The 27,264-nt window shown below is 43.5% G+C and overlaps 1 protein-coding gene across 2 annotated transcripts in view; it reads right to left on the reverse strand.

The window, feature by feature from the left end:
* The window catches only part of LOC140716971 (complement C4-like), a 128,260-nt gene that overhangs the window by 98,043 nt on the left and 2,953 nt on the right, over positions 1-27,264 (reverse strand). For both annotated transcript variants that reach the window (XM_073030173.1, XM_073030181.1), the window contains exons 2-11: positions 26,869-27,061; positions 19,473-19,653; positions 17,657-17,727; positions 14,060-14,145; positions 13,302-13,384; positions 12,830-12,917; positions 10,775-10,880; positions 6,666-6,789; positions 775-890; positions 207-353 (exon numbers count right to left, since the gene is read on the reverse strand). In XM_073030173.1, coding sequence (XP_072886274.1) covers positions 207-353; positions 775-890; positions 6,666-6,789; positions 10,775-10,880; positions 12,830-12,917; positions 13,302-13,384; positions 14,060-14,145; positions 17,657-17,727; positions 19,473-19,653; positions 26,869-27,061 — 1,195 coding nt within the window. The remainder of the gene's footprint in view (positions 1-206; positions 354-774; positions 891-6,665; positions 6,790-10,774; positions 10,881-12,829; positions 12,918-13,301; positions 13,385-14,059; positions 14,146-17,656; positions 17,728-19,472; positions 19,654-26,868; positions 27,062-27,264) is intronic.

Here is a 27,264-nt window from a genome sequence, read left to right on the forward strand (position 1 = left end):
GAGAAAGGTCAGACTGGATCAGACTGACAGGAAGGCAGCAGCAACACAAACAACCAGGCATTACACCAGTGGTGAGTGAAACAACACATTGAACTTTCAATTGGATGAGCAAAATAAGCTTTTTGGCACTTGTTAAATTAACACGTGCTTTTTAAATCAGTAAGACACAACACAGAAGCAGTCTCGAAAATATTCTTTTTTCCTACCTTAATATCAAAAGTTTTTGCATCTGCTGGAGGTGAAATTGTCAGCAAAGCCTGCCCATCGTCTTGTGTTCTCGATGTCCTCTCATATCCTTCTAACTGGACTGGAACCCCATGAGCGGGAGATCCATCAGGATAAGTCACCCGGACCTACAACACAAACCGTAGCTGAGGTCACCAAAATCTCTGGAAGGATTACCCCGAAGCTTGCCTTCGCTGTGAAAACAGAGTGGTTATCAGTACGCGCGTAACAGCACATTCTGTCTGCGTTCAGAATCAGATTCAAAATCACTGACATGCCATGAATTTTTGTTTTGTTTTGTGGCAGCAGTACATTCTAATACATAATAAAAACTATAATTTACAATCGAAAGTTTATGTAAAATAATAGATTTAAGTAAGTGCTGCAAAATGAGAGGGAAATACTGAGTAAGTGTTCATGGGTTCGTTGTCTATTCAGAAATTTAATGGTGGAGGGGAAGCAGCTGACCATAAACCTCACAACCTGACACAGAGTTACATTCCATCGGAAAAGCTCCGCTTTGTTCTGAGCTGCAGCAATGATACGTACCAAAACACTGAAGGTGAGCTGTGGTGTAAAATAGCCGCTCGTTCTTGACAAGTCAATAACGTAGGGAGACGATACAAACTTTATGTTGCTGACCTCCAGTTCCTCCATTTGTCCACCTGTTGGAAAGAGCAACAGGCACTTATTATATCAGTTCTTTGTTTAATCTTTTTTTTACTTTAACTCACGTTTATTTTCACTGCTATTTAAGTCAGTACGTCCGCTAAGTGTTCACGGTAAATTGCAATTGATGCACCTGCAGTAATTACTATGCTTATGTGCTGATGTGCTAGGGTGATACTTTACTGTGGCCACTAGGGTGACCTTGTGCACTGCAATATAATAAATCAGGAAATCAGGCCCTTTGGTCCACACAGTCCATGCTGACCCTCTTATACCACTCCCATTTTGCTCTCCCTAGGACTCACCTACCTGATTTTGTTTTTTGTTGATGTTCTCTTCCACTGCCCCAAATGGAACACCCCCAATAATCCCCCATCCTATTATTCATAAATCCTGATGCTTTAGCATGTTCGCTAAACTCACCGGGTTCCCATTTCCAGAGCTCTCTTTAAACTCACTGGAGCCCGATTTCCAACACTCCTTTTAAAGCCATCTATTTCACTGGAACGTTTATGATAGGACGGGGTAACATTTCAAATGAAGTAAATTAAAGATACATTTTTGTAGTAATAGGCAATAGTCTGGAAAATCTCTCAGTCCAGCATCACTGGTCTTGGGGGTGGTGGATTAACAAGAGTTTATCTGGAAGTGCTCTGGCAAAGGCACAGTTTGTCCATTTTCTGTCCATTACTTACCCACCAAGATGTGTTGCATGTAAGGACAGGGATCCTGCTCTCTACTGGTGCTCACAACGGGTCAGAAAGACCTGGGAGCCCTGGGTATGGACCATCCCCTCTGCAGGGTTTGCTCGAGGGGCAATGGTGATGTTGCTCGCAGTTATCAAGCCAGGCCGGCAGTCTGAGAATCCTCCCACGCAATCAACTAGGAAGCAACAAGGGTGAGCTGCCCTCATCTCAGCTGCTCCCTGGAATCCATTAACACCAGAGAATCGGGAAATCCAGAGCAACACACACAAAATGGTGGAGGAACTCAGCTGGTCGGGCAGCATCTGCGAAAGGGAATAAAGAGTCGGCGTTTTGAGCCGAAACCCTTCGTCAGGACCAACCACTGCAAGCGAGGAAAGGTGGCACTAGGAAGACAAGATGGAGACAGCAAGCACTGATGGTGCTAGTAACCTCTGCTCAGTGGTTCCACCGTTGAGCTAAAGTGAAGTTCCTCCACAGGCCAATTTGGCACATCGGCATTGCTTTAGCTTTTGTCTGTTTTACGAGATAGCTCTACGCTCAACCCAGCAAGGAACCAGCCGGATTTGAACCTGAGAGCTCTCGCTCTTGAGTCTGGTGCAGATGCCTCTATACCCGGAGCTAAAGTGAATAAATCACTAAACAGCCAAAAGACAAAGAACCATTCTCTACTGTTCATTCTGATATTGTTTGGTGTTGCATTTCATCTAATTTTCTCTAGCCACCATGTGCCGATTAAAACATGTTTTATAAGCAGCACATGAATTTGTAGATGCTGTTAATACCGCTAACTGTTGGGTATGACAATACATTACGTATACATCACAAGCCTCACCAATGCTAGGCAATGCTGTAGACCTGTACAACATATACACTTTCCCCCTAGAATGAAGCTCAATATCACAGTCCAACAACAGGTTAATATTGTTAGTTCACTCTTCACAAGGGAGATATAATGAACATGCCCCCTACTCCTCATCTTGGACTAGGTCACTTGTGCAAACACTCTATCCCCATGGCTTAGTGAGTAATATCAAGTCCAGTCCTAATCACACCTTCTCAAGACTCAAAATTCAAAATGTTCAAGATTGTTTAATGTCATTTCAGGTGCCCAAGTGTAAAGGAGAACAAAATCATTGTTACGCTGGATCCAAAGCAGCAAAAAAACAAGATAAAAAACACAATAAGTACAAAAGATAACTAATACACATTGATTAATTGTCTGTCCATAAAGTGACACCAGGCAGAGGAGTGTCTGTACATAAGGCGACTGACGAGACATGATAAAGTAGTGGTCTTGGAATCCATCACAACCACGGATTCGGCAGCACAGCAGATTCAGCAATTGCACCCATGGATATGCACTTGTCAGCTAATTATTATTTCATTGTGATGGTACTTAACTCCATTCATTCCATCATAGTATTTGTCGAGACTTGGACTCAGCAACGCTTCGCTGCCTGCTTGCATTCCACCTTGCCTGAGAAATTGGACGGTCGAGTCAACCGACTCTGAAGACTAGCGGTATTCATTTTATTCTTAATTGTTCCTTTCAGCCACAGTATAGGCCTCGTCTTCCCTTTGAGAGTTTTATTTGGCGACCCTGTTTGGCCTAGTGTTTATTGTTTTCATTACCTTTAACACTGTTCACGTTAAAGTCTGTGAGCTATTGACCTGTTTCAGTATCTCTCACTCCACACTTGGCCATGTGCGAACCTGGTGATGGGGGGGGGACATGGGGGTGTGAGTTAGTGGGTAGAGGTGTCGATCAGCCATACTGCTTGAGGAAATTAATTGTTTTTGAGTCTGGTGATCCTAGCATAGATGATACATAGCCTCCTCTTTGATGGGAGTGGGACAAGCAGCCCACAAGCAACGTGGATGGGATTCTTCATGATATTACTGGCCTTTTTCCAGCATCTTTCTGTATATATGTCCTTGACAGTGGGTAGGCTGGTGCCAGTGAAGTGCTGGGCTTTTCCTGGGATATCTCTATACTTACACCCACGGTCCATAACAAAGCCATCAACCTGTCTTAGGTTTCCCCCGAAGGTAACTTCACAGCAGTGAATAGATTGTGTAACAATACATTACACTGTCCTAATTGGAATAATGGTTCTGAACTTTTATCGACGTAGTCCACCATAAAAATATCACTGTTCTGAACAGCTCCTGACAGACAATCAAAATTGGTTTGATTTCATGGAACAATATGTGGGAATGGAGCTTGAATCTCACTCCCACGGCATTGTTTAGGATTTTGTTACTTTGATTATATCTTCACTGCTATGAGACATACACAGACTTTATATTACCATCCTGAGTCCAAATATAAACAGGACATTTCAGAAGGAGGTCGCTTTACAGAAATTTAATTTGCAGTTTATGGTGTTGCGAGAAGTACAAGAGAAATTTAAAATGCTGCTTCAGCTCTAGAAAGCGTAAGCAATGACACAGCTGATGCCTTGTGGGAAGTAACAGCAGAAATGGTTGCAATGCCTACACTGCTTCTCTAAAATCCTATGGTATTAGATCTTTAAGTTCCTCAGCATCTACATCACCGAGGACCTCACGTGGTCTGTACACACCAGCTATGTGTGTACAAAAGCGCCTATTTCACCTCAGACAGCAGAGAAAGTTTGGTACGGGCTCCCAAATTCTAAGAACTTTCTATAGAAGCATCCTGACTGGCTGCATCACTGCCTGGTATGGGAACTGTACCTCCCTTATTCGCAGGTCTCTGCAGAGAGTGGTGCGGACAGCCCAGCGCATCTGTAGATGTGAACTTCCCACTATTCAGGACATTTACAAAGACAGGTGTGAAAAAAGGGCCCGAATGATCATTGGGGACCTGAGTCACCCCAACCACAATCTATCCCAGCTGCTACCATCCGGGAAACTGTACTGCAGCATAAAAGCCAGGACCAACAGGCTCTGGGAGAGCTTCTTCCACCAGGCCATCAGACTGATTAACTGACATTGATTTGAGTGTACTCTATGTTACATTGACTGTTCTATTTATTATAAATTACTTTGATTGCACATTTAGATGGAGAGGTAACATAAAGATTTTTACTCCTCATGTATGTGAAGGATGTAAGAAATAAAGTCAAGTGGTTTTGGGGTCATGTGCTGTTATAGGCAAGAGGTGTTGTATTTACATTGAAAACGAGTCAAATATCTGATTTGGCCAATGATACCTGTAAAGAAACAACTAAGATACATCAGTCCGGTGGGTGGGATTTCTTTAACTGGATTAATCCCACCCTTTAGGCTACTGGGATTACTTGACGTTACGACTTATAACATTTGCTTTATTGTGGTTTGCATCTTAATGATCTGTTCAGCAGCCATCATCAATAGAGCTATTCAAACGCAGGAGAGTTTCCCTTCCCACGAGGACAATCCACCTTGGAATGGGATGTGGAATTAAAACGGGTGGCCACTGGGAGCTCCCGCTTTTTCTGGCAGATGGAAAGTAGGGGATTGGCAAAACTGTCTCCCAAACTACGTAGTGTCTCACCGATATACAGAAGGCCACATCAGGAGCACCAGACACAGTATATGACCCCAACAGACTCACAAGTGAATCATAGAAATCTACAGCACATTACAGGCCCTTCGGCCCACAATGTTGTGCTAACTAAGTAACCTACTCTACAAACTGCCTAGGATATCCCTACCGCATAGCCCTCTATTTTTCTAAGCTCCATGTCTCTTAAAAGACGCTATTGTATCTGCCTCTACCACTGTTGCTGCCAATGCATCCCACACACCCACCACTCTCTGTGTAAAAAAAGATCTTACCCCTAACATCCCCTTTGTACCTGCTTTTAAGCACCTTAAAACTATGCTCCCTTGTGTTAGCCATTTCAGCCCTGGGAAAAAGCCTCTAACTATCCATATGATCAATGCCTCTCATCATCTTATACACCTCTATCAGGTCACTTGTCTCATCCTCCGTCACTCCAAGGAGAAATGGCCGTTCACTCAACCTATTCTCATAAGGGATGCTCCCCAATCCAGGCAACATCCTTGTGTTACTTCACCTGGATAGGTTCCAATCTGATGGCATGAACACCCATTTTGATTCCACTTCCCATTCCCTATGTCAATCCATGGCCTCCTCTACTGTCATGATGAGGCCACATTCAGGTTGGAGGAGCAACACCTTATATTCTGTCTGGGTAGCCTCCAACTTGATGGCATGAGCATCAATTTCTCAAACTTCCAGTAATGCATTCCCCACCCTCCCTTCACCATTCCCCATCACCTTTTCCCTCTCTCACATTATTTCCTTGCCTGCCAATCACTTCCCTCTGCTGCTCCTTTCTTCCATGGCTTTCTGTTCTTCTATCAGACTCCCCCTTGTCCAGCCCTGTATCTCACCAATCAACTTCCCAGCTCTGTACTTCATCCTTCCCCCTCCAGGCTTCACCTACCTCCTTGTGTTTCTTTCCTCCCCCACCTTTGAAATCCATTCCTCATCTTTTTTTTCTCCAGTCCTGACGAAGGGTCTCAGCTCGAAATGTCGCCTGTACTTTTTCCAATAGGTGTTGCCTGCCCTGCTGAGTTCCTCCGGCATTCTGCACGTGTTGCTGGATTTTCAGTATCTGCAAACTGTTGCATAGCCTGCGCTGATCAATCAATTCCTCATCTGTCAAGGTTGAGCTAGTTTTCGGTGCATAATGACCACATCTTCTTTGTTCCTACTGAAGTGTCTCAGCCTGAAACATTGACTGTACTCTTTCCTGTCGATGCCGCCTGGCCTGCTGAGTTCCTTCAGCATTTTGTGTGTGTGTGCGTTGCATTTCCAGCATCTGCAGATGTTGTCTTGTTTGTTCTTTGTCTTTTTAGTCTCTTCAGCCCTTGAGTGGGTTGGTTATTGTTGTTTCTTCACTTTGAACAACTAATAAAGAAGCTGTAACCAGGAGATTTGCATCTTATTCATGACTTCTGAAGAACTTCCTCGACAATATTACCTCCAGATCCAACATGCCCATTACACGCCAGGCTTCATCTCTATTCCATAACTACTGTTTGAAACTCAGAATAGAGTTCACTTACTGGATGTTTCAAAGACGGTCACGGCCACAGACAGGTGCTGCCCCACGAGCTGCTCCATCCTTTGCGTCACTTTTTCCAATAGCCTTTTGCTTTTCAGAGAAAACAACTCCTTTCCATCTTTGAGCTGAAAATAAAAATAAATATGCAGTAACCAATTTGCTTTCAGTGCTTTGATTTGTTTTAATGCAAAAATTCTGGTAATCTGGCACCCTCCGGCCTGCAGTTGTGCCAGACGGCCTGATTGCCCGGACCTTTGGACATAATTTCTATCAGTAAAGCAACACATTACTAATTCCAGGAAGCACACATTCCAGTTCTCCTGCAGCACGACATTTTACATTGCTTTCTTTCCCTGCCTTGATGACCTTGCACGCAGCATGATCTGTCTGGAGCATACACAGTTTTTATGACTATATCTCAGTTTATTCATTCATTACGTACCATGTCATGACGTGGGCGATCATGGTCTTTCCACGACCACGATTGTTCTTGGCAAATTTTTCTACAGAAGTGTTTGCTATTGCCTTTTGCTTCTGGACAGCATCTTTACAAGACATCCATTATCAATACCCTTCAGAGATTATCTACCTGGCGCCAGCGGTCGCATGATATGCACCATCTGCTTGTACGACCATCCACCACCAGCTCCCATGGCTTCTCATGACTCTGAGCAGGGCTAAGCAGGCACTGCACCTGGCACAAGGGTGCCCTGCAGGCTGGCAGAAGGAAGGGGAACCTTGCACCTCCTTTGGTAGAGAGGTATCGCCACCCTGGCACCAAGTACACGTGCCAAAAATGAACCATTTTATATAGTTGTAAAATGGATGTTTCTGAACAAGAGGTTTAAAAGAAGCATTGGGTCGGTGAGTCTGAAGGTGTACTGGAACGCGACTCTGGGTGAGTTATATGGAGTGGGGGGGAATGGGAATCCAGTGGGTTCACAGGGAGCTAGGGAAACATCGCTCGGTGGGATTTTCAAAGGACTGAGCAGTGTATGATTGGGGTTCGACTGCCGTTACCGTTGAAGTAGCACACCTTTTATGATTCTGGATTGAACTCGTATCCTGAGCTGCTGATGGAGGATTCCTGGACGTTCAGCATTGGTGTGCCCTTGCAGTGTATAGCTGCTCTCCAGAAGCTGACTATATGGCTGGAATAAGACTCTGAGGCAGGCCAAGATGGGGAAGCACATTGGATCCCGAGCTGTCACCCAGAATGGTACTGATTCAGGGAGATTCTTTCACACCCGTATCTAATTTATGAGTCCTTACATATGCACATATGACCTTATGATAGAAAAAGAGGCTACTTGACCTATTGAGTCTATGCCATTTTACAGATTCTCAGCTAATTTCCCTATATAATACACTGCTCCTCCATCAATTACATTTTATTCTCTATACATTTCCACTAAAAACGCTCCACCACATCCCCCCACCCCTACCTCCCCTGTGGAAGTTGGTAAGGCGACACGGAGTATAGTGCGCACTTGCCCCATTACGGGCAGAGCTTTGAGAAAGAGAAAGTTTAAAGAAGATGTGCAGGACAAGTTTTTATTTACACACAGCGAGTGGTGGGGGCCTAGAATAGGCTTCGGGGTGGTGTTAGAAACAGATACAATGGTGATGTTTAAGTTGGCATTAAGTATGCACACGAATAAACAGGAAACGGAGGCATGATCGTACGCAAGCAGCAGGGATTAGTTTAAGAGATCGAAAGCAGCGAGCTGGCTGTGTGGCAGAGACCCAAGTTCTTTGGGCACAGAGCTCGGAAAAAGCGACGCAATGGACTTTTAATATCATAAATCAGCGAGTTGTTTATTATGTCTCCCCTCTCGCTGTGAAACGGGGACACCTTATTAGGGAGAGGGACACACACTGTGTGTCGAATTACCGGGTGAACGAGTAGTCTTTGGGGTACTGCAAGTCTGTATCTTTATTGATGCTTTGCTGCACGCTTGAGTGCTCGGTGGGGGGCGTCGATGCTTTTTCTTTGCTGGTGGGGGAGGGGGATTGTTGATTTACTGCTGCTTATGCGCGGGTGGGGGAATCTGGGGGGGGGGCTTAGGGGCACTCCTCTGTTTTCATGGCTGGTTGCAAAGAAAAAGAATTTCAGGATGTGTATTGTATACATTTCTCTAGCATTGAATGTACCTTTGAAACCTTTGAATTTACTAAACTAAATCAAACGGACAGTGTGACTGTTTCAATGCTGTACTGCTCTATGTCCAGTATATTATTCTCCTGCACAGATGTACGTTTGACTTACACACTGATTAAATTCACTTTTTAACAACTATGTGACTATTGGCCTCACAGGACAAGGTGAATGCACAAGGAAGATTTTTGTACATGCCATTACACATCCTGATTTTAAACACGTGCACACACGTCACTGTCCGTCAAAAATCAGAGCAATTGCAGATGCTAGAAATCTGAAATGAAATCAGCAAAGGTTAGCAATACTCAGCATCTGTGGGAAGAGAAATGATCAGCGTTTCAAGTCGTGCTGAAGGGTCTCGGACCTGGTTCTCCCTCCACAGACGCTGTACGACCAAATGAGCGCATGCAGCAATTCCATGTCTGTTACCACATCTCTTCTATTGAGTATGAAGGATAAATATTGACTCCACCCCAAATATGAATAGGCAACCAAAGAAATAACATGTCATTTACTTTAGTAAGATCACAGTGTCGGCAAATGACAAAAGAATTGTGACCCGATTTCAGTGCCCACCGCGCCCCCCCAGTCCATCCGTCAAGACTGTGAGACTGAGGATAGATACAACATGGGTGACACGGCAGTGTAGTGGTGAGCACAATGCTTTACAGTACCAGCAACACAGGTTCAATTCCCACCACTGCCTGTAAGGAATTTGTACATTCCCACTGTTACTGTGTGGGTTTTCTCTGGGTGCTCCGGTTTCCTGCCACAGTCCAAAGACATATCATTTGGTTGGTTAATTGGTCACTATAAATTGTCCCATGCCCCTAGGCTAAGGACAATTTAGGATGGGACTGCAGGGCAGCATAGGCCTAATCTGCGCTGTATCTCTGTAAGTAAAAATAAACATTTATAGATGACCACACTGCACTTAGCAAAGTTTGCCAGAAGAGATGCAGCAACTCAGGGAAGGAGTGGGCACTCCTGATCAGAATTCTCCATGGGACATGATGGAACATTGTACTAAGTGCTGACTTACTGCCGTCAGGCACACAGAAAGCGAAAGAGTCATCAGGTCATCCAGCATGGATGCAGGACGTTGGGCACCCCTCGTCCACACTGACTAATGGGCAGCCATCGGTATTAATCCCATTTCCCAGTACTTGGTCTGTAGCCTTCTATACCTGGGCAGTTCAAGTGTTAGTCCAGACACTTCATCATTGTTGTCAGTGACGCTGCTTCTAACTCTCTCTACAGCAGTGTAATCCGGGTACTCACTGCTCCCTGGGTGAAAAAGGTCCTCCTCAGATTCACTGTGATTTGCTTTTGCCCCTTACTGTAAATTCATTTCAATCACAGGCCCTTTGGCCCTAATCACTCATTCTAACCAAAGTCAATCTAAACTGGTCCCATTTGCCCATGTTGACACATGTCCCTCCAAATTGTTCCTATCTGTCCAAGTACTTTTTAAAAGTTGTTCTTATACCTGTCTCAACCAATTCTTCTGGCAGTTCATTCACTTTGCTCATGTGGTTGTGCGTAAAGAAATTCCCCCTCAATTCTATTTAAAACTCGCTTCTCACATTAAATCAATGCCTTCTAGCTTTTCATTCCCTTTTGCTGGGAAAAAGCACAGACCCTCCAGTCCTGCAATATTCTCGTAAGCCTTCTCTGTTCTCTCTCTCTCTCCAGCTTAATGACATCTGTCCTCCAACAGGGTGACCAAAACTGTACACAATACACCAAGACTAATTGGTCTTATGATTAGGGCTAAATGGGAGATTGCTGGGCAGCACAGCTCGAAAGGGTGGAAGGGTCTATTCCACGCCTCATCTCGATAAATAAATAAAATTAAACCTCCTGGTGAAGCTGCTCAACACCCTGTCCAGATCCGGTTACCACACTCCCCATTCTCACCCAGCAACCGTCTGAGCTGAGAAACATACCTGACGTTGTTCCTCCAGGCCCCGCAGGTAGGTTTTATTCCCTTCTCCGTGGATAATAGCGAATCTTACGTACGCCACTCCATTCACAGGTTCTCCATATGTGTGCCTACATTAGATAATGTGGACAGTGCTTACAATCAGCTATTCACTGTACAAGTTTATAAAAAAACAACAGCAGGCATCATGGCTGATTTAATTTCCGTCTCAACCCCATTCGCCTGTCTTCTCCTTGTAACTTTTGACATACTCACTCACTATGAATCTATCAACTTCCACCTTAATTATACTCAACAACTGTCCTCCACAGCTATCCATGGCAATGAATTCCACAGATTCACCAGCTTCTGGCTAAAGAAATTCCTCTGCACCTCAATTCTAAAGGTACAGAGGAATTTTTCTGTTTTCAGGTTGTGCCCTCTTGTCCTGGACTCTCCCACTATTCGAAACATCCTCTCCACACCCACTCTATCTAAGCCTTTCTATATTTAGTAGATTTCAATAAGTGCCAACATCTATACTCAATGCCCAGACTGACAATCATTGCAGAATTCAATACAAGTAAACTGGTTAAATGATATGCAGATGATACTAAGGTAGGTGGCGTTGTGGATAATGAAGTAGGTTTTCAAAGTTTGCAGAGAGATTTATGCCAGTTAGAAGAGTGGGCTGAACGATGGCAGATGGAGTTTAATGCTGATAAGTGTGAGGTGCTACATTTTGGTAGGAATAATCCAAATAGGACATACATGGTAAATGGTAGGGCATTGAAGAATGCAGTGGAACAGAGTGATCTAAGAATAATGGTGCATAGTTCCCTGAAGGTGGAATCTCATGTGGATAGGGTGGTGAAGAAAGCTTTTGGTATGTTGGCCTTTATAAATCAGAGCATTGAGTATAGGAGTTGGGATGTAATGTTAAAATTGTACAAGGCATTGGTAAGGCCTAATTTGGAGTATTGTGTACAGTTCTGGTCACCGAATTATAAGAAAGATGTCAACAAATTAGAGAGAGTACAGAGAAGATTTACTAGAATGTTACCTGGGTTTCAGCACCTAAGTTACAGGGAAAGATTGATCAAGTTAGGTCTTTATTCTTTGGAGCGTAGAAGGTTGAGTGGGGACTTGATAGAGGTATTTAGAATTATGAGGGGGATAGATAGAGTTGACGTGGATAGGCTTTTTCCATTGAGAGTAGGGGAGATTCAAACAAGAGGACATGAGTTGAGAGTTAGGGGGCAAAAGTTTAAGGGTAACACGAGGGGGAATTTCTTTACTCAGAGAGAGGTAGCTGTGCGGAACAAGCTTCCAGTAGAAGTGGTAGAGGCAGGTTCGGTATTGTCATTTAAAGTAAAATTGGATGGGTATATGGACAGGAAAGGAATGGAGGGTTATGGGCTGAGTGCAGGTCGGTGGGACTAGGTGAGAGTAAGCGTTCGGCACAGACTAGAAGGGCAGAGATGGCCTGTTTCCATGCTGTAATTGTTATATGGGTATATAAATTGGCTCATATTAACTAGGAGCAGGAGTAGGCCACTCAGCCCCTCAAGTCTACTCTGAACTCCAATCCTTGTGAAGGGTCTTGGCCCGAAATATCGACTGTACTCTTTTTCATAGATGCTGCCTGGCCTGCTGAGTTCCTCCACCATTTTGTGTGTGCTTGGATGTCCAGCATCTGCAGATTTTCTTTTGTTTGTGTGTGCACAAGCCTGGGGCTGGTGCAGCCTCAACTTCTGATTCCCATCTACCCATGGAAAGCTCCTAGCCTTCTTGGTCATCTTAGATATGCCAGCCTGTGCCTTAAAAACACTCAAAGAATGCTTTCACTGCCCCTTGAGGAAAAACATTTTAAAGACTCACTGTCATCAGAGAAAAATGCTTCACCCCTTCCCTCCTAAATATGTGAATCCTCATTTTCAAGTAATGATTCCCAGGAACAATTCAATTGAATTTCAAGCTGCCTACACATAGTGAACAGATCTGGACCATCAAATCTCATACCCTCCATCAATAAAATAGAAGAGTTCTGAAAACTGAAAGTCGTCATGACATCACTGACCTTGCTAGGATCTTGAAGTCGAAACTTTCGCTTGAAACCAGGTAATACATTTTTTCTGACAGCAAGTCGACTTTGAAACTGGGCAGAACTTTGAAACAAAATTTAATCAAAGATTACAGAACTTATTGATTGTATTTGCACTGATTGAAATTGGTGTTCTGCAAATTTATCCATGTTATCAAGAAAATATTCAGAATGATTACAATATTGAGCACAGAGCAACAGGTAATTAACAAAATGCAGGAGTGGATGTTATTGGACGTTGATAAATGGAGCCATTGTTGGGAGCTGGTGTTTACATCACTTGTGTTTGCTGAAGGTCAGTACTATTCAGTCTCATGATTATGAGAATAAATTTCCAAACATTTGACTCAATCAAGGTACTGCAGGTGGCAGAAAGTTCCCAGGTACACTTAAGCAGAGCAACAAAAAAAAATGGCAGATTTCTCTCGCACAAAATAACAATAATTACCAAATTCCTTGACCTCAAATTCGGCGGACACTTTGGACATTGGCGCCTCGTCAAATTCCGCTTCAATTCGCCAAATGCCTGGCCTGTTAGGGAGAGAGAAACAGCAGTCTTCAGTGTCAACTGTACCCCGCAACAAGAATATATAATCATGGAAGGAGAAGGTTAAGCCAGTGTGTGGGTCCAGCCCCCTCTCCCTACCCTTTGATATTCAGTCCTACAGGTCACTGGCACAAAATATTCTGAGTATTTTGTTTTCTATGTGATAGCAAAAGAGCTATCACAGTAGTTAGTACTGCTGCCACACAATGGCAGCATTCCAGGTTCGATCCCGACCTCTGGTGCCGTCTGTGTGGAGTTTCCATGTTTCCCTCTGACCGTATGCATTTCCTCCACTTTCTTCCCACATAAGAAAGACATACAGGTCAGTAAGTTGCCCCCAGTGTGTAGCTGAGGCATAGAATCTTGGGGGGTGGGGAGTCGATTTGATGGGAATGGGGGGAAATTTGTGGAGGTTTAGTATAGTAGAAAGCTTGAGGGTTGACATGGTCTGATGTGCTGAGGGGCCTTTGCCATTTTGAATGGCTGTACAAGAATCCGATAACAGAATGCAAGCATTCGAACAGAACGCCTGCATTAACTGGCTGATCAATAACCACAAATGCATCAATCGCACGTGTAAAGCTGGTTTACAGATTTAGCAACATCTTCTCAAAACAATCGAGCAAGACTTTGATTTCCAAAACACTCTACTGACTTACTCTGCGATGTCCGGGATTCTGAACGTCCGAGCTAGCACCTTCTGGGAATGCACCAGCAAGCTGGGGAACTGTATGTTCTTGGAATTCTAGCAGAACAATTGAAAGGATTGAGTTTTAGAATTGGTGGAGGGGTGTTACTTAACATATAGTTGTCAATACCAAGGGAAATATTATACTAGATGGCACAATAATCACAAAGGTGCATGGGTTTGTAGGTTAAGTATTCACTGTAAGTCACCCCTACATGGAGGTGAGGGGTAGAATCTGAGGGAAGCTGTGGGGAGAATGAAATTAAATGAGTATAAATGGCTGGTTGATAGTCAGCATAGATTTGGTGGGCCAAAGGGTCTAACTTCGTGTTGTACCTCTTCGAGATTCTAAGTGACCTCCTCACTGGAACATAACAATTCTTTGTAAACTCTAGAGACTGTTGGGCATAACAATCCCAGGAGATTAACAGCTTCTGAGATACACAAACCACCCCATCTGGCACCGATAATCATTCCTTGGACCCATTTGTAATGGTGGAAGTTTGAGGTGTCAGAGGTCATGAAGCGTGTGAAGTTACCATTTCTAGGGAGAAGGTTCTTGGGAAACGGAAAGGTCTGAAGGTGGATAAGTCACCTGGACCAGATGGTGCGCACCCCAGGGTTCTGAAAGACATGGCTGATGAGATTGCAGAGGCATTAGTAATGATCTTTCAAGAATTGATAGATTCTGGAATGGTTTGGAAGACTGGAAAATTGCAAGTGTCACTCTACTCTTCGAGATAGGAGGGAGGCAGAAGAAAAGAAACTATAGGCCAGTTAGCCTGTCCTCAGTGATCAGGAAGATATTGGAATTGACTATTAAGGATGAGATCTCAGGGTACTTGGAGGCACATGATAAAATAAGTCGTAGTCAGTATGGTTTCCTCAAGGGAAAAACTTGCCTGACAAGTCTGTTGGAATTCTTTGAAGAAATAACAAGTAGGATAGACAAAGGAGAATCAGTTGATGACGTGTAGTTGGATTTTCAGGAAGTCCCTGACAATGTGCCATACATGAAGCTACTTAACAAGCTACAAGCTCATGGTATTACAGGAAAGATTCTAGCATTGATAAAGTAGTGGCTGATTGGAAGCAGGCAAAGAGTGGGAATAAAAGGAGCCTTTCCTGGTTGGCTGCCAGTGACTAGTGGTGTTCCACAGGAGTCTGTGTTGGGACCGATTCTTTTTACATTACGTGTCAACGATTTGGATGATGGTATTGATGGTTTTATTCAAAAGTTTGTAGATGATATGAAGATAGGTGGAGGGACAGATAGTTCTGGGGAAGTAGAGAGGCTGCAGAACGACTCAGATGGATTAGGAGAATGGACAAAGAAATGGCAGATGGAATAGTGTCAGGAAATGTTTTCTAAATGGAGAGAAACTACAAAAAGCTGAGGTGCAAAGGAATTTGGAGTCCTTGTATAGGGTTCCCTAAAGGTTAATTTGTAGGTTGAGTCTGTGGTGAGGAAGGCAAATGCAATGTTAGCATTCATTTCAAGAGGAGTAGAATATAAAAGCAAGGATGTAATGTTGAAACTTTATAAAGCACTGGTGAGACCTCACTTGGAGTATCGTGAACAGGTTTAGGCCCCTTATTTTTGAAAGGATGTGCTGAAACTGGAGAGGGTTCAAAAGAGGTTCACAAAAATGATTTCAGGATTGAATGGCTTGTCATATTAAGTGCATTTGATGGCTCTGGGCCTGTGTTCTTTAGAATTCAGAAGAATGAGGGGTGTCCTCATTGAAACCTATCGAATGGTGAAAGGCCTTGATAGAGTGGATGTGGAGAGGATGTTTCCTATGGTTGGAGTATCTAAGACCAGAGGACACAGCCTCAGAACAGAAGTGCATTTTTTTAGAATGGAGATGAGGAGCAATTTCTTTAGCCAGAGAATGGTGAATCTGTGGAATTCTTTGCCTCAGGCAACTGTAGAGGCCAAGTCTTTATTAAACACCCCCAGGCAGAGATTGATAGATTCTTGATTGGACAGGGCATGAAGGGAAATAGTGAGAAGGCAGGAGATTGGGGCTGAGGAAAAATGGATCAGCCATGATGAAATGGCGGAACAGACTTGATGGGTCAAATGGCATAATTCTGCTCCTATAGCTATGGTCCTATGGTCTTTGGTAATCTCTCAGCCCAGGAGCCAGTCTGGTTGAATTTCTATATCCTCTTCAAAACCTCTTTCAGCATATAAGAAAGTAGGGAGCAGGAGTAAGCCCTTGGCCTCTCAAGCCTTTCAATTGGTTTGAGTTAACACGTCTCTGGAATGCACCAAAAAGCTGGGCCACTGTGATCTTGGAATCCTAGCCACTCAATCAAACACATTGAATTTTAGAATTGGTGGAGTAGTAGTGCTCAACATGGTCAGCCCCAAGCCGTAGTTTTCTTCTGTGCCAACTCACCAAAAATATATCTGCACCCTTTAAGTACCTCCAGTGATCCTGCATCCATGGTAGGGTATTCCAGAGATTGAGGCTCTCTGTGAGAAGTGGTCACCCCGTGCTTCAGTATTAGCTGACTGGTCCCTTGTCCAGTCCCTTTGCTCAAGATGCTCCGCCGGTAGAAACATCTGAACATCAACCTGCTCAGGACCGAGCATATTCCAACAAGATATCCCACAGACGTCCAAACTCCAAATGCTACAGGTATAACTATTTTAGCCATTTGTAACAGGACAACCATCCCATCCCTGGAATTGGCCAAGTCAATCTCTTTCTGAATGATCTTCTTCCATATTATGGAAATATGAAGAACCATTTGCCACCTTCGATGTTTTGCTCCTGCTCGTCACTAACTGATAAAGGATTAGACCAAAAGACCATAAGACATAGGAGCACAATTAGCAATGTTCCCTCTAAGGTGAGCGCGTGTGCAAACATACACATCCTTTGCAAATAACATATAGAGGAATTTACACTGAACACGAAAGGTTGTCACCCTCTACCTCGTTGGCATGTTGAGAATATTTCACCATCGTACACAATTGCATTTTCTTTTCTGGTTTCTGATGTAGACAGTGTTGACGATGTGGAATTTGCGATGATTTTCTGCAGATTTTTGAAATGGCTTATGTGTATTGTTTTTATTGAAGAATTATGTAGTGCACACATGTCGTCACTGGACAAAAAAATTTGTACAGCACAAGATTTTTGCACACACTGGTCATTACAAGTTAGAGGGAACATTGATAATTAGTCCATTGTGCTCATCAAGTCCCCTCTGCCATTCGATCCTGTCTGATTTACTATCCCTCTCAGCCCCACTCTCCTGCCTTCTCCCTGTAATCTTTGATACCCTAACTTATCAAGAATCTATATCCCAATGGCTTTGCTTCCACAGCCATCTGTGGCAATAATTCACTACCCACCAGCTAAAGAAATTCATCCTCATCTCTGTTCTAAAGGGTCCTAGATAACCTGACTGTAGGAAACATCATTTCCACATCCAGTCCATATGGGTCTTTCATTATCCGGAAGAAGAAGTGTTGAAAACTAAGCTGTTTGAAGGAAATATTGGTGGGCTGGTGCATTAGATGATAGCCCAAAGTGGATAATGTACTCACGTATATGGTTACCCTGACGTTCTCGCTCACTGGTCTCAAGTAGTTGTCCAGGGTGAAGATCCTGTAGTTTACTGCAAAGGCAAGACAAGAGCAAAACACACGTCAGGACTGAACTGGCAAAAGTGTGACCTGCCGTCCAATGCAGAGCAGCCTCGTTAAACGAGATGCAGCACCGCTTGGGTCACAGTGCATTCATATTGTTGCCTGTTAACTGTTCCAGCTGGGCAGCCAGTTTGATGCCTCCAGTGAGGCAGGCAGCAGAGACTTGGCTTCAATCCTGACCTCCAGTGCTGTCTGGATGGAGTTGAACCCAATGAAGCCAAAGTTCAGGGGCAAGGCAGAGCGGTCAGAGAAAATGAAGGGAACTTCTGCAGCCACAAGATAATATACTCCCTGCAGAGATAAAAACAGAAACTACTGGAGCACACTGGATTTGGTGAAAGAGAAACAGTTGACATTCCACGTCGGAGACCTTCAGTCAGGATTTTCTGTTGACACAAGTCTAGCAGACAAGCAAGACCATCTGTTGAAACCTTTGTGACTTTACGAGGAGTGGCAGGGACAAGTAAACCAGGCAACGTCATTCAATTCTAGACATGGATTTAGTGTGGCACTTGGGCTAACCAGCCGGACAGCATCAGAGTATTTCACTCCAGGGAACTTTCACCCATCTCCTGGGTGACAATAAAAGGAGGGAATCCCCAAGATATTCCACCAGGCTGAAGCAGAGAGCAACTCAGCAGTGCAGTGGGTAGTGCTGCTGCCTCTCAGCCCTGGAGACTGGGTTTGATCCTGACCTCCGGTGCTGTCTGGGTGGAGTTTGCACACACTCCCTGTGACTGCAGATACACTGAAGACAGTTCAGTTGCTGCAGTATGTTGCCACTGTCACGTCGGGCCGACCATGTGAGGCTCCCAGTTTGGTCCCACATCCCATTAGGGCATGGGACAGAAGTTAATTGGCCACTGTAGATTTCCCTGAGTGTGTGGGTGAGTGGTAGGATGTAGGAAAACGAGGAGAGTAGGAATAGGTGTTGATGGTCGGCACAGACTCAATGGGCCAAATGGCCTATTTCTAACCTGTTTGATTCTATGTGAAGCAACAATGAACGGCTGAGGCTGAAGAGGTAGCCCAGGTTGGTGTCAGTTCATCTATGGTTTGCAATGTTTAGCCATAAGAAAGGAATGGGAGCAGTGAGCTGTTGAACAACACTGGTACATTGATTTCCTATTATCCCACTGCCCAACAGTCACTGCAGTTCGTTCAATAGGGCTGAATACCCAGTGGGAATATAATGCTGATCCATCCAGCTTTCGCTAGTTCTACTCCCAATTTGCTTTGGACACTGGCATTTTTGTGTGTGGTGTGACTGGGGATGGTTATGGGTTGGAGTTTAGGATAGAGACAAAGCTCAAGGCTTGGGTATCACATCCACTGGATCTTTCTGCTAAGTACTCGATAATCCTGATAGGGTGAAGCACAGCAGGAGAGACAAGTGCTTTTCCATATCTCCTTACAACACAGAAGGAGATCTTGCAGAGGGACATACATGGGTCACAGAGCACAGATCATTCCCTGTTGCCCCATGGAGTCACATCGACCATCAACCACCCATTTATCCCAATCCTACTCCAAAACAATTTTGCTCATCCCACATTCCCGTCAGCTCCGCCAAGATTAGACCCTTGACCAGCACACCAGTGCCGGCATCAAACCGGGTCTCTGAAGCCATGGACAGTGCCTGTGTCAGCTGTGACATTGTGACGCTTATGATTTGGCCATCACACAGCAGTGCGTATGTTACTGGACTACTCACCAGCCTCGTTGGGGGTATATATTGGCTTGTCCGTCTGAATGAAGATATAACCTTTCCTTGAACAGAGCATGATGGGAACCATTTTCCTGGTTGGAAAGAGCTCAGGACACTCGGCAACCAGAGAGATGTACTTTTCCTTGCGGAGCCAAATGTTCAGGTTTTTGATGAGATCTGGGAGAGCCTGTGGGATTACACCATGGTGATCATCAACCATACTGGTTCATTCACAATGTTCTGCTCTGAAATTGTCACCTGAAGCTTCTCACAAGAAAATAGGAACATGAGTAGGCCACTCTGCCCCTCAAGCATGCCTCACCACTCAGCATGACCTGGCTAAATAGGGTCACCCCCGAACTCCAAAGAATACTGAATCAGGCTGTCCATCTTCTCCTGGTAGGACACCCCCTCTCAGTCCAGACATTACCCACTGAATCTCCTTTGGAAAGCCTCCAATGCTACTGCATTTGTATGAAAGGGTGCCAAAACTGTACATCGTACTCCAGCTATAACTTCGCCAACCCTCTACCACTGTAACACGGCTCCCTATTGTTAAAGGCCAACCCCTTTACATTACATGCTGATTGTCTTTTAAATGCATAAACTCAATAGTTCAATATTTCCATTTAATATCAGAGACTGGATACAATATACAACCTTAAATTCTTGGTCTTCGCAGACATCCACTAAAACAGAAGCATTCTTTGATTGCTTCTTGAAGAATTCTTTGAAGCAATAAAGGGTTAGAGAGGTGTCACACAACGAGAGGGGAGATAAACAAAAACAAACAACTTATAGAGTTGTGCACCAGGGAAACGGGGCCTTCATCCCAAGTGTTCCATCCTAACCAAGATTCCCATCTGACTGAATTTTACCAGCATCCCTTGAAAACTTTCCTAACCAGACACCTATCCAGGTTTGTTTTTATGTACTTGCCGAACATGCCAGCTAGCCTTTTGTGACTCATGCACTAGAGCACCTCAAATCCCCAAACTTCATTTAATAGTGTGCCATTTCATTCTTCTTGTGCATGACCTCACATATCCCCACATTAAACTCCATTTATTCATCTATTACCTCACCTTGTAGACATTAAGCTTGCCTTTTTTCTCAGGAGTATTAATTTTTTGGTGGGGAGACATGCGGCAAAGCAGCAGTATCACCCTGGTTGTAGCTTGGACTAGGCCTCAGTCTTGGTCTTGGCTTTAGTGTGGTATCCAGGCTGGGTTGGTGCTGCCCTCCAGTGGTGGATCAGTAGAATTACAGTCTGGACTGCTGGGAACCATCAATTTGAGGGACTTGTTGCCCAGGAGCTTGGTCTAAAAATGTTTTCTTATGTGACTATGTTCTTTTTTCCTGTCTTGTTATTTTGAATGCACGTATATGTTTTTGCACCTTGGCCCCAAAGGAACGCTGTCTCATTCGGCTGTATCCATGTATGGTTTTTAACAACAATTAAACTTGATTTGATTTGATTTGATCATCTTCACTCTGTGTTGGCAGGCTCAAATTTTGAATGCTAATGTCCATTTTTTCAAATGTATATATTATACAGGTATAAAAGATAAGATACTCTGGATAAGATACAGTATAGTGTTAGCTTTATATAGCTAAACTGATACCAAATTACAAAAGATAAATAAACAGAAAGATAAATTATAATTGTTCTTTGAATGTATGTATCTATCTATCTTTCTGGCTGCTTGCTTTGTGACTGCCTGTCAGCGGACAAATCTCAAAGCTGTATAATTTATACCTACTTTAATAATAAATCTGCTTTCAATGTATCTATCTAGTTATTTATCTATCAAAGTAGGCATAAATTAAACAGCCTTGAGATTTGGCTGCTTACAGGTAACATCAAAGCAAGCAACCTGAAAGAATGCAATTTAAAACAAAGACAGATTAACACACCATGAGCAGCAAAAGAGAAAAAAACAGAAATCAAGCAAAGTACAGAAGCAAGCAGCAGCAATCCGAACCAGATTGAGTCCATAGGTCTGAATCCTGGAGCAGTTGGAGTAGGCCCAAAGCCTCAGTCTCGTTCATCATATCTCATAATATTTAGGTATTAATGATGTTTTAATTATCTGTATACGAGGGGTGATTGATAGGTTCATGGCCTAAGGTAGAAGGAGTCAATCTTAGAAAACCTGGCACATTTATTTTTCAACATAGGCCCCTCCTACATTTACACACTTGGTCCAGCAATCGTGGAGCATACAGAACCCTTCTTTGTAGAAGTTGGCGTCTTGGACCTCTAGAACTGGTCCACAGCATGGGGTGATCGATAAGTTTGTGGCCTAAGGTAGAAGGAGATGAGTTATACACCTCTCGTTACTTGCATGTGCAGTTCAACTCTTTGAGTGATTATGCAGAAAGTTTGAAGTTAATAACTTTTGTGGTATTTCTGTTTCAGATAATTGAAATTTGCAATAAGCACTGTCTGAGAAAACACTAGGGGAGGGTGAAAAATAAATGTGCTAGATTTTCTAAAATTGACTCCTTCTAATTTAGGCCACAAATTTATCAATAACCCCTCGTAGATAGATAGATATTTAGACAGATAAATTGATAAATAAATAACTAAAATAGGAGATGCAGTATCAGGTGATTTGTTGGAACTGCAGGGCCTAGGAGCTGGTGACCCCATTATGGTTCTTGGTGATGACATCTGTAGCAAGTGTTGGCTGCATGAGGAATTCAGAATCAAAGTTGATGACCTGGAATCTGAGCTTTGGACACTGTGATGCATCAAGGTGGGGGAAAGTTATCTGGATACTGTGTTTCAGGAGACAGTCACACCCATTAGATTAACTGCTGCAAATTTGGTCTGCAGCCAGGGACAAGAAGGTGTGGTTGTGAGTGAGGCAGGTAGCGGGATCCAAGAGGTAGTACTGGAGGAGCGTCAGCCCTCGAACTTGCCCAGCAAGCCTGAGGTTCTTGCTCTCTGTGATGATGAGTGTGGGTGTTTTTGGAAAGATGAGCAAACAGCGACACAATGGTTCATGGAGCCATTCAAGAGGGGGCACGAGAACAGAAATATAGTTGGAATAGAAGGCATCAGGCAGTAGAGGCTTTGTATGAAGTTCTCATACAAATGGAGGGTGCAATAGTTTGATTGAAGACCAGTGTATTATGCTTAAACAATGGAGACTACAATGGGATGAGGGAGGAATTGGCTTGTGTAGACTGGGAATACAGGCTACATGGTGGGATGGTTGAGGAGCAGTGGAAGACTTTCAAAGAGATTTTTCACAGTGCTCAATGAAAGTATATTCCAGCTAAAAGCAAGGACAGTAAGGGTGGGGAGAACCAACCATGGATAAATAAGGGAATAAAAGAAGGCATCAAACTAAAAGCTCATGCATCCAAAGCTGCCAGTGTAATGGGAAACTGGAAGATTGGGAAAACTTTAAAAAGCACCAAAGAGCCACAAAGCAAGCAATAAAGAAAGGGAAGCTAGATCATGAAAAACAACTGGCAAAAATATAAAAATGGATAGTAAAAGTTTTTATAATTATATAAAGCAGAAAATGGTGCCTAGGTTAACGGAGGTCTTGTGGTGGATGAGAAGGGGAAATTGAAATTGCGTATTGAGGAAATGGTCAACGCTTTAAATGACTATTTTGTGTCGGTGTTCACGGTGGAAAACACATCTAACATGCCGAAGAGAGATGTTATGGATGCGATGGGAGGTGAAAACCCTGATACAATAGCTATCACTAAAGAGGTAGTGCTGAGCACACTTGTGGGCCTGAAGATAGATAAGTCCCCGGTCCTGATGGACTGCATCCCAGGGTACTGAAAGAAATGGCAGAAGTTATAGTAGAGGCTTTAGTGAAAATTTAGCAAAATTCTCTGGACTCTGGGCAGGTCCCAGCGGATTGGAAGAAGGTGAATGTCACACCACTGTTCAAAAAAGGACGTAGGCAAAAGGCAGGCAACTATAGGCCAGTTAGTTTAACATCTGTAATTGGGAAAATGCTTGAACCTATCATTAAAGAAGAAATAGTGAGGTATCTGGAAAGAAATGGATCCATCAGGCAGATGCAGCATGGATTCAGCAAAGGCAGGTCCTGTCTGACAAACTTACTGGAGTTCTTTGAGGATAAAACAAGTGCAGTGGATAGAGGGGAACAGATAGACATTATTTACTTGGATTTCCAGAAGGTGTTCGTTAAGGCGCTGCATAAAAGACTTATCCATAAGATAAGGATGCATAGAGTTGGGGGTAATGTATTAGCATGGATAGAGGATTGGTTGACTAATAGAAAGCAGAAAGTTGGGATACATGGGTGTTATTCTGATTGGCAATTAGTGGTGAGCAGTGTGCGGCAGAGGTCAGTGCAGGGCCCGTAACTGTTCACGATATACATTAACGATCTGGAAGAGGGGACCGAGTGTAGTGTATTTAAGTTTGCTGATGACACTAAATTGAGTGAAAAAGCAAATTGTGCAGAGGATACGGAGAGTCTGCAGAGAGATATAGATAGATTAAGTGAGTGGGCGAGGGTCTGGCAGATGAAGTATATGCCGGCAAATGCAAGGTCATCCACTTTGGAAGGAGAAATGGAAGAGCAGATTATTATTTAAATGGTAAAAATTTGCAGCATTTTGCTGTGCAGAAGGACTCAGGACTGCTTTGTATGAATCACAAAAGGTTGGTTTGCAGGTGCAGCAGGCTATCAAGAAGGAAAATGAAATGTTGGCCTTCATTGCTAGAGGGATTGAACTTAAGAGCAGGGAGGTCATGCTGCAACTATACAGGGTACTGGTGAGACTACACCTGGAGTACTGTGTGCAGTTCTGGTCTCTATACTTGAGGAAGGATATACTGGCTTTGGAGACGGTTCAGAGGAGGTTCACCAGCTTGATTCCAGAGATGAGAGGGTTAGAGTATGAGGAGAGTTTGAGTCGAATGGGACTGTACTCACAGGAATTCAGAAGAATGAGAGGAGATCTTATAGAAGCATATAAAATTATGAAAGGGATATATCAGAGAGAGGCAGGAAAGTTGTTTCCACTGACAGGTGAGACTAGATCTAGGCGACATAGCCTCACGATTCGGGGGAGTAGATTTAGGATGGAGATGAGGAGGATCTGCTTTTTCCAGAGGGTGGTGAATCTGTGTAATGCTCTGCCTAATGAAGCAGTGGAGGCTATCTCAGGAAATATGTTTAAAACATGGTTTTGCCTAGTAGGGGAATCAAGGGTTAAGAGGAAAAAGCAGGTAGGTAGAGATGAGTCCATAGCCAGATCAGCCATGATCTTATTGAAAGGCGGAGCAGGCTCAATGGGCCAGATGGCCTTCTCCTGCTCTCATTCCTGATGTTCCTATGTTAGAATATGTCTGCAGATTAGACATAATTCTCTGTCACCAGGATCAGGAGTCTCAAAGGCTGTGTTGTCTGCATGGTTCCTGGGATTGGGACATGTCAACAGACCTGCAGAGAAATTTGGATTGGGAGAGGAAAGTTCCAGTTCCATGTGGCTACTAACGAGGTAGGAAGAACAAGGAAGGTGATTCTGGAGCCAAATCAGGAAATTTTGGTTTGTTACCTTAGATAGGTACAAATTGGTAATTGGTTAATAAGAGTAGAGAGCTAAATGTGTGCCTCAGAGATTAGTGTGGGAAAAGTTGATCTGAATTTGTGGAACATTGCCACCAGTATTGGGGAAAGAGGGAGCTCTTCTGATGGGATGAGCGCCACCTGAACCTTGCAGGGACCAGGGTCCCGACGAATCGCGTATTGAGGACTGTGAATAGAGCTTCAAATTAATGGTTGCTGGGGTGTGGGGGGAAGGGACTTGGAAAAGTAAGGACAAAGCAAAAGAGGAGTTCATGGAAGTTTCAAGAATAAATAAAATGGCAAATGCATAGAAAGGGATAAAAATTTAGAGACAAAATTGAAAAGGGTCAGGACTGAAGGAGTTACACTGGAATGCACACAGTAGAGTTGATGATATTGTATTGCAGTTAGAAATTGGCAGGAATGGGGCTGTGGCTGAGAGTGTAACATCAATAGGTACATATTGTATTGAAAGTACAGGCAAGTGGGTGGAAGGGGTGGGGTGATGCTGTTGTTGGAAAAAAAATCAAGTCCTTAGAAGAAAATGACATAGGATTAGAAGATGTAGAAACCTTATGGTAAAGTTAATAAACTTCAAAGATTAAAAAAAAATCATGATGGGAGTCGGGCCTCAGAACAGTGGCCAAGATATGGGGCAAAAATTACAAATATAAATAGAAAAGGCACGTAAAAAGGGCAAACCTATGATGGTCAGAGGGGATTTCAATATGCAGGTGGGTTGGGAAAATCTGTTTGGTGCTGGATCCCAAGAGAAAGAATTTGTAGAATGCCTACAAGGTGGCTTTTTAGAGAGGCCTGAGGTGAAGCTCACTCGAGAAAAGGCAATTCTCCACTGGGTGTTGTACAATAAATTAGATTTGATGAGGGAGCTTAAGGCAAAGGAACCCTAAAGAAACAGTGAATGAGTTCACCCTGCAGTTTCAGAGAGAGTGTGGCTAGAACCAGAGGCATTGGAGAGGAGCTGGCCAAGCTGACTGGAAGGTGACATGAGCAGGGCTGATGGTAGAGAAGCAATGGCTGGAGTTTCTGGAAGTAACGCAGAAGGCACAGGATTGGTTCATCCTAAAGAAGAAGTATTCTGAAGGGAGAATGAGGCAATCGTGGCTGACAAAGAAGTCAAAGACAGCATAAAAGTTAAAAAGCTTTACAGCAAAAATGTCTAACACCAGGGGCCATGCATTTAAGGTGAGAGGGGTAAGTTCAAAGGAGTTGTGTAGGGCAAGATATTTTATAGAGTGGTGGGTGCTTAGAATGCTCTGCCAGGAGTTGTGTGGAGGCAAATACAATGGAAGTGTTTAAGGACTCTCAGATAGGCAAATGAACGTACAGATTATGGAGGGATAAGGACATTTTTTAGGCAGAATGGGATTAGTTTGGTTAGGCATTTAATTACTTGTTTAATTAGTTTCTCATAACATCATGGGCCAAAAGGCCAGTTCTTGAGCTGTACTGTTCTATGTTCTTAGAGAGTGGTATGGACAGAGAGAATAATATGGTCCACGTGGTTGTTTTCCATTGCTAAATCTATACAGCTTTGTTGCTAACTTTAATCACTAATATCACGTCTCCAAGCTATTTCATAACCCTGACAGATATGTAACCATAGATTCAGACTTCTGTCAGCAAAAAGCCTTCACTACCGATACCGACTAGCTCAGTGAAATTTCCAAAACAGTATCTAATTTTATTCACTGGTCATCTCCTGTGGAGCAATGTCATAGCGACAAAAACGTTATTCTACAGTAACTAATGGTAGGCCATTTGCCATTCTAAATCTTCCGCCACTGTGGTGGTACAGTACTTACAATAATATCATTTTTCTGTTGGTATTTATTCTCCGCTGATAGAGCGAACTCCACGGTTTCTGAAATTTTTTTCTGTGATATCGTATCAAGCAAATAAACCCGGATGTTCACAGGGTGATCTAGTCCGTCCAGCTGGACGGTGATGCTCTCCTTCACCCCAACGTGAATTATGTTGGGTGCAGTGATTAAATAGCTGGGGGCAGGAAGCAGAATGGAATGAAACTGAGACACATAATTCTGTGCACATGCGCACAATCATATTCGAACACATGCACATTCAGACTTAAGTAAACACATTCACTCTGACACACCCAATCACTCTCAAACACATATGTTCACACCTGCGCACATGCAGACTTAAATGCACACATTCACACTCACACTCTAATCTAGACT

Source organism: Hemitrygon akajei, chromosome 2 (genome assembly GCF_048418815.1).
Source record: "Hemitrygon akajei chromosome 2, sHemAka1.3, whole genome shotgun sequence".
Taxonomy (NCBI): domain Eukaryota; kingdom Metazoa; phylum Chordata; class Chondrichthyes; order Myliobatiformes; family Dasyatidae; genus Hemitrygon; species Hemitrygon akajei.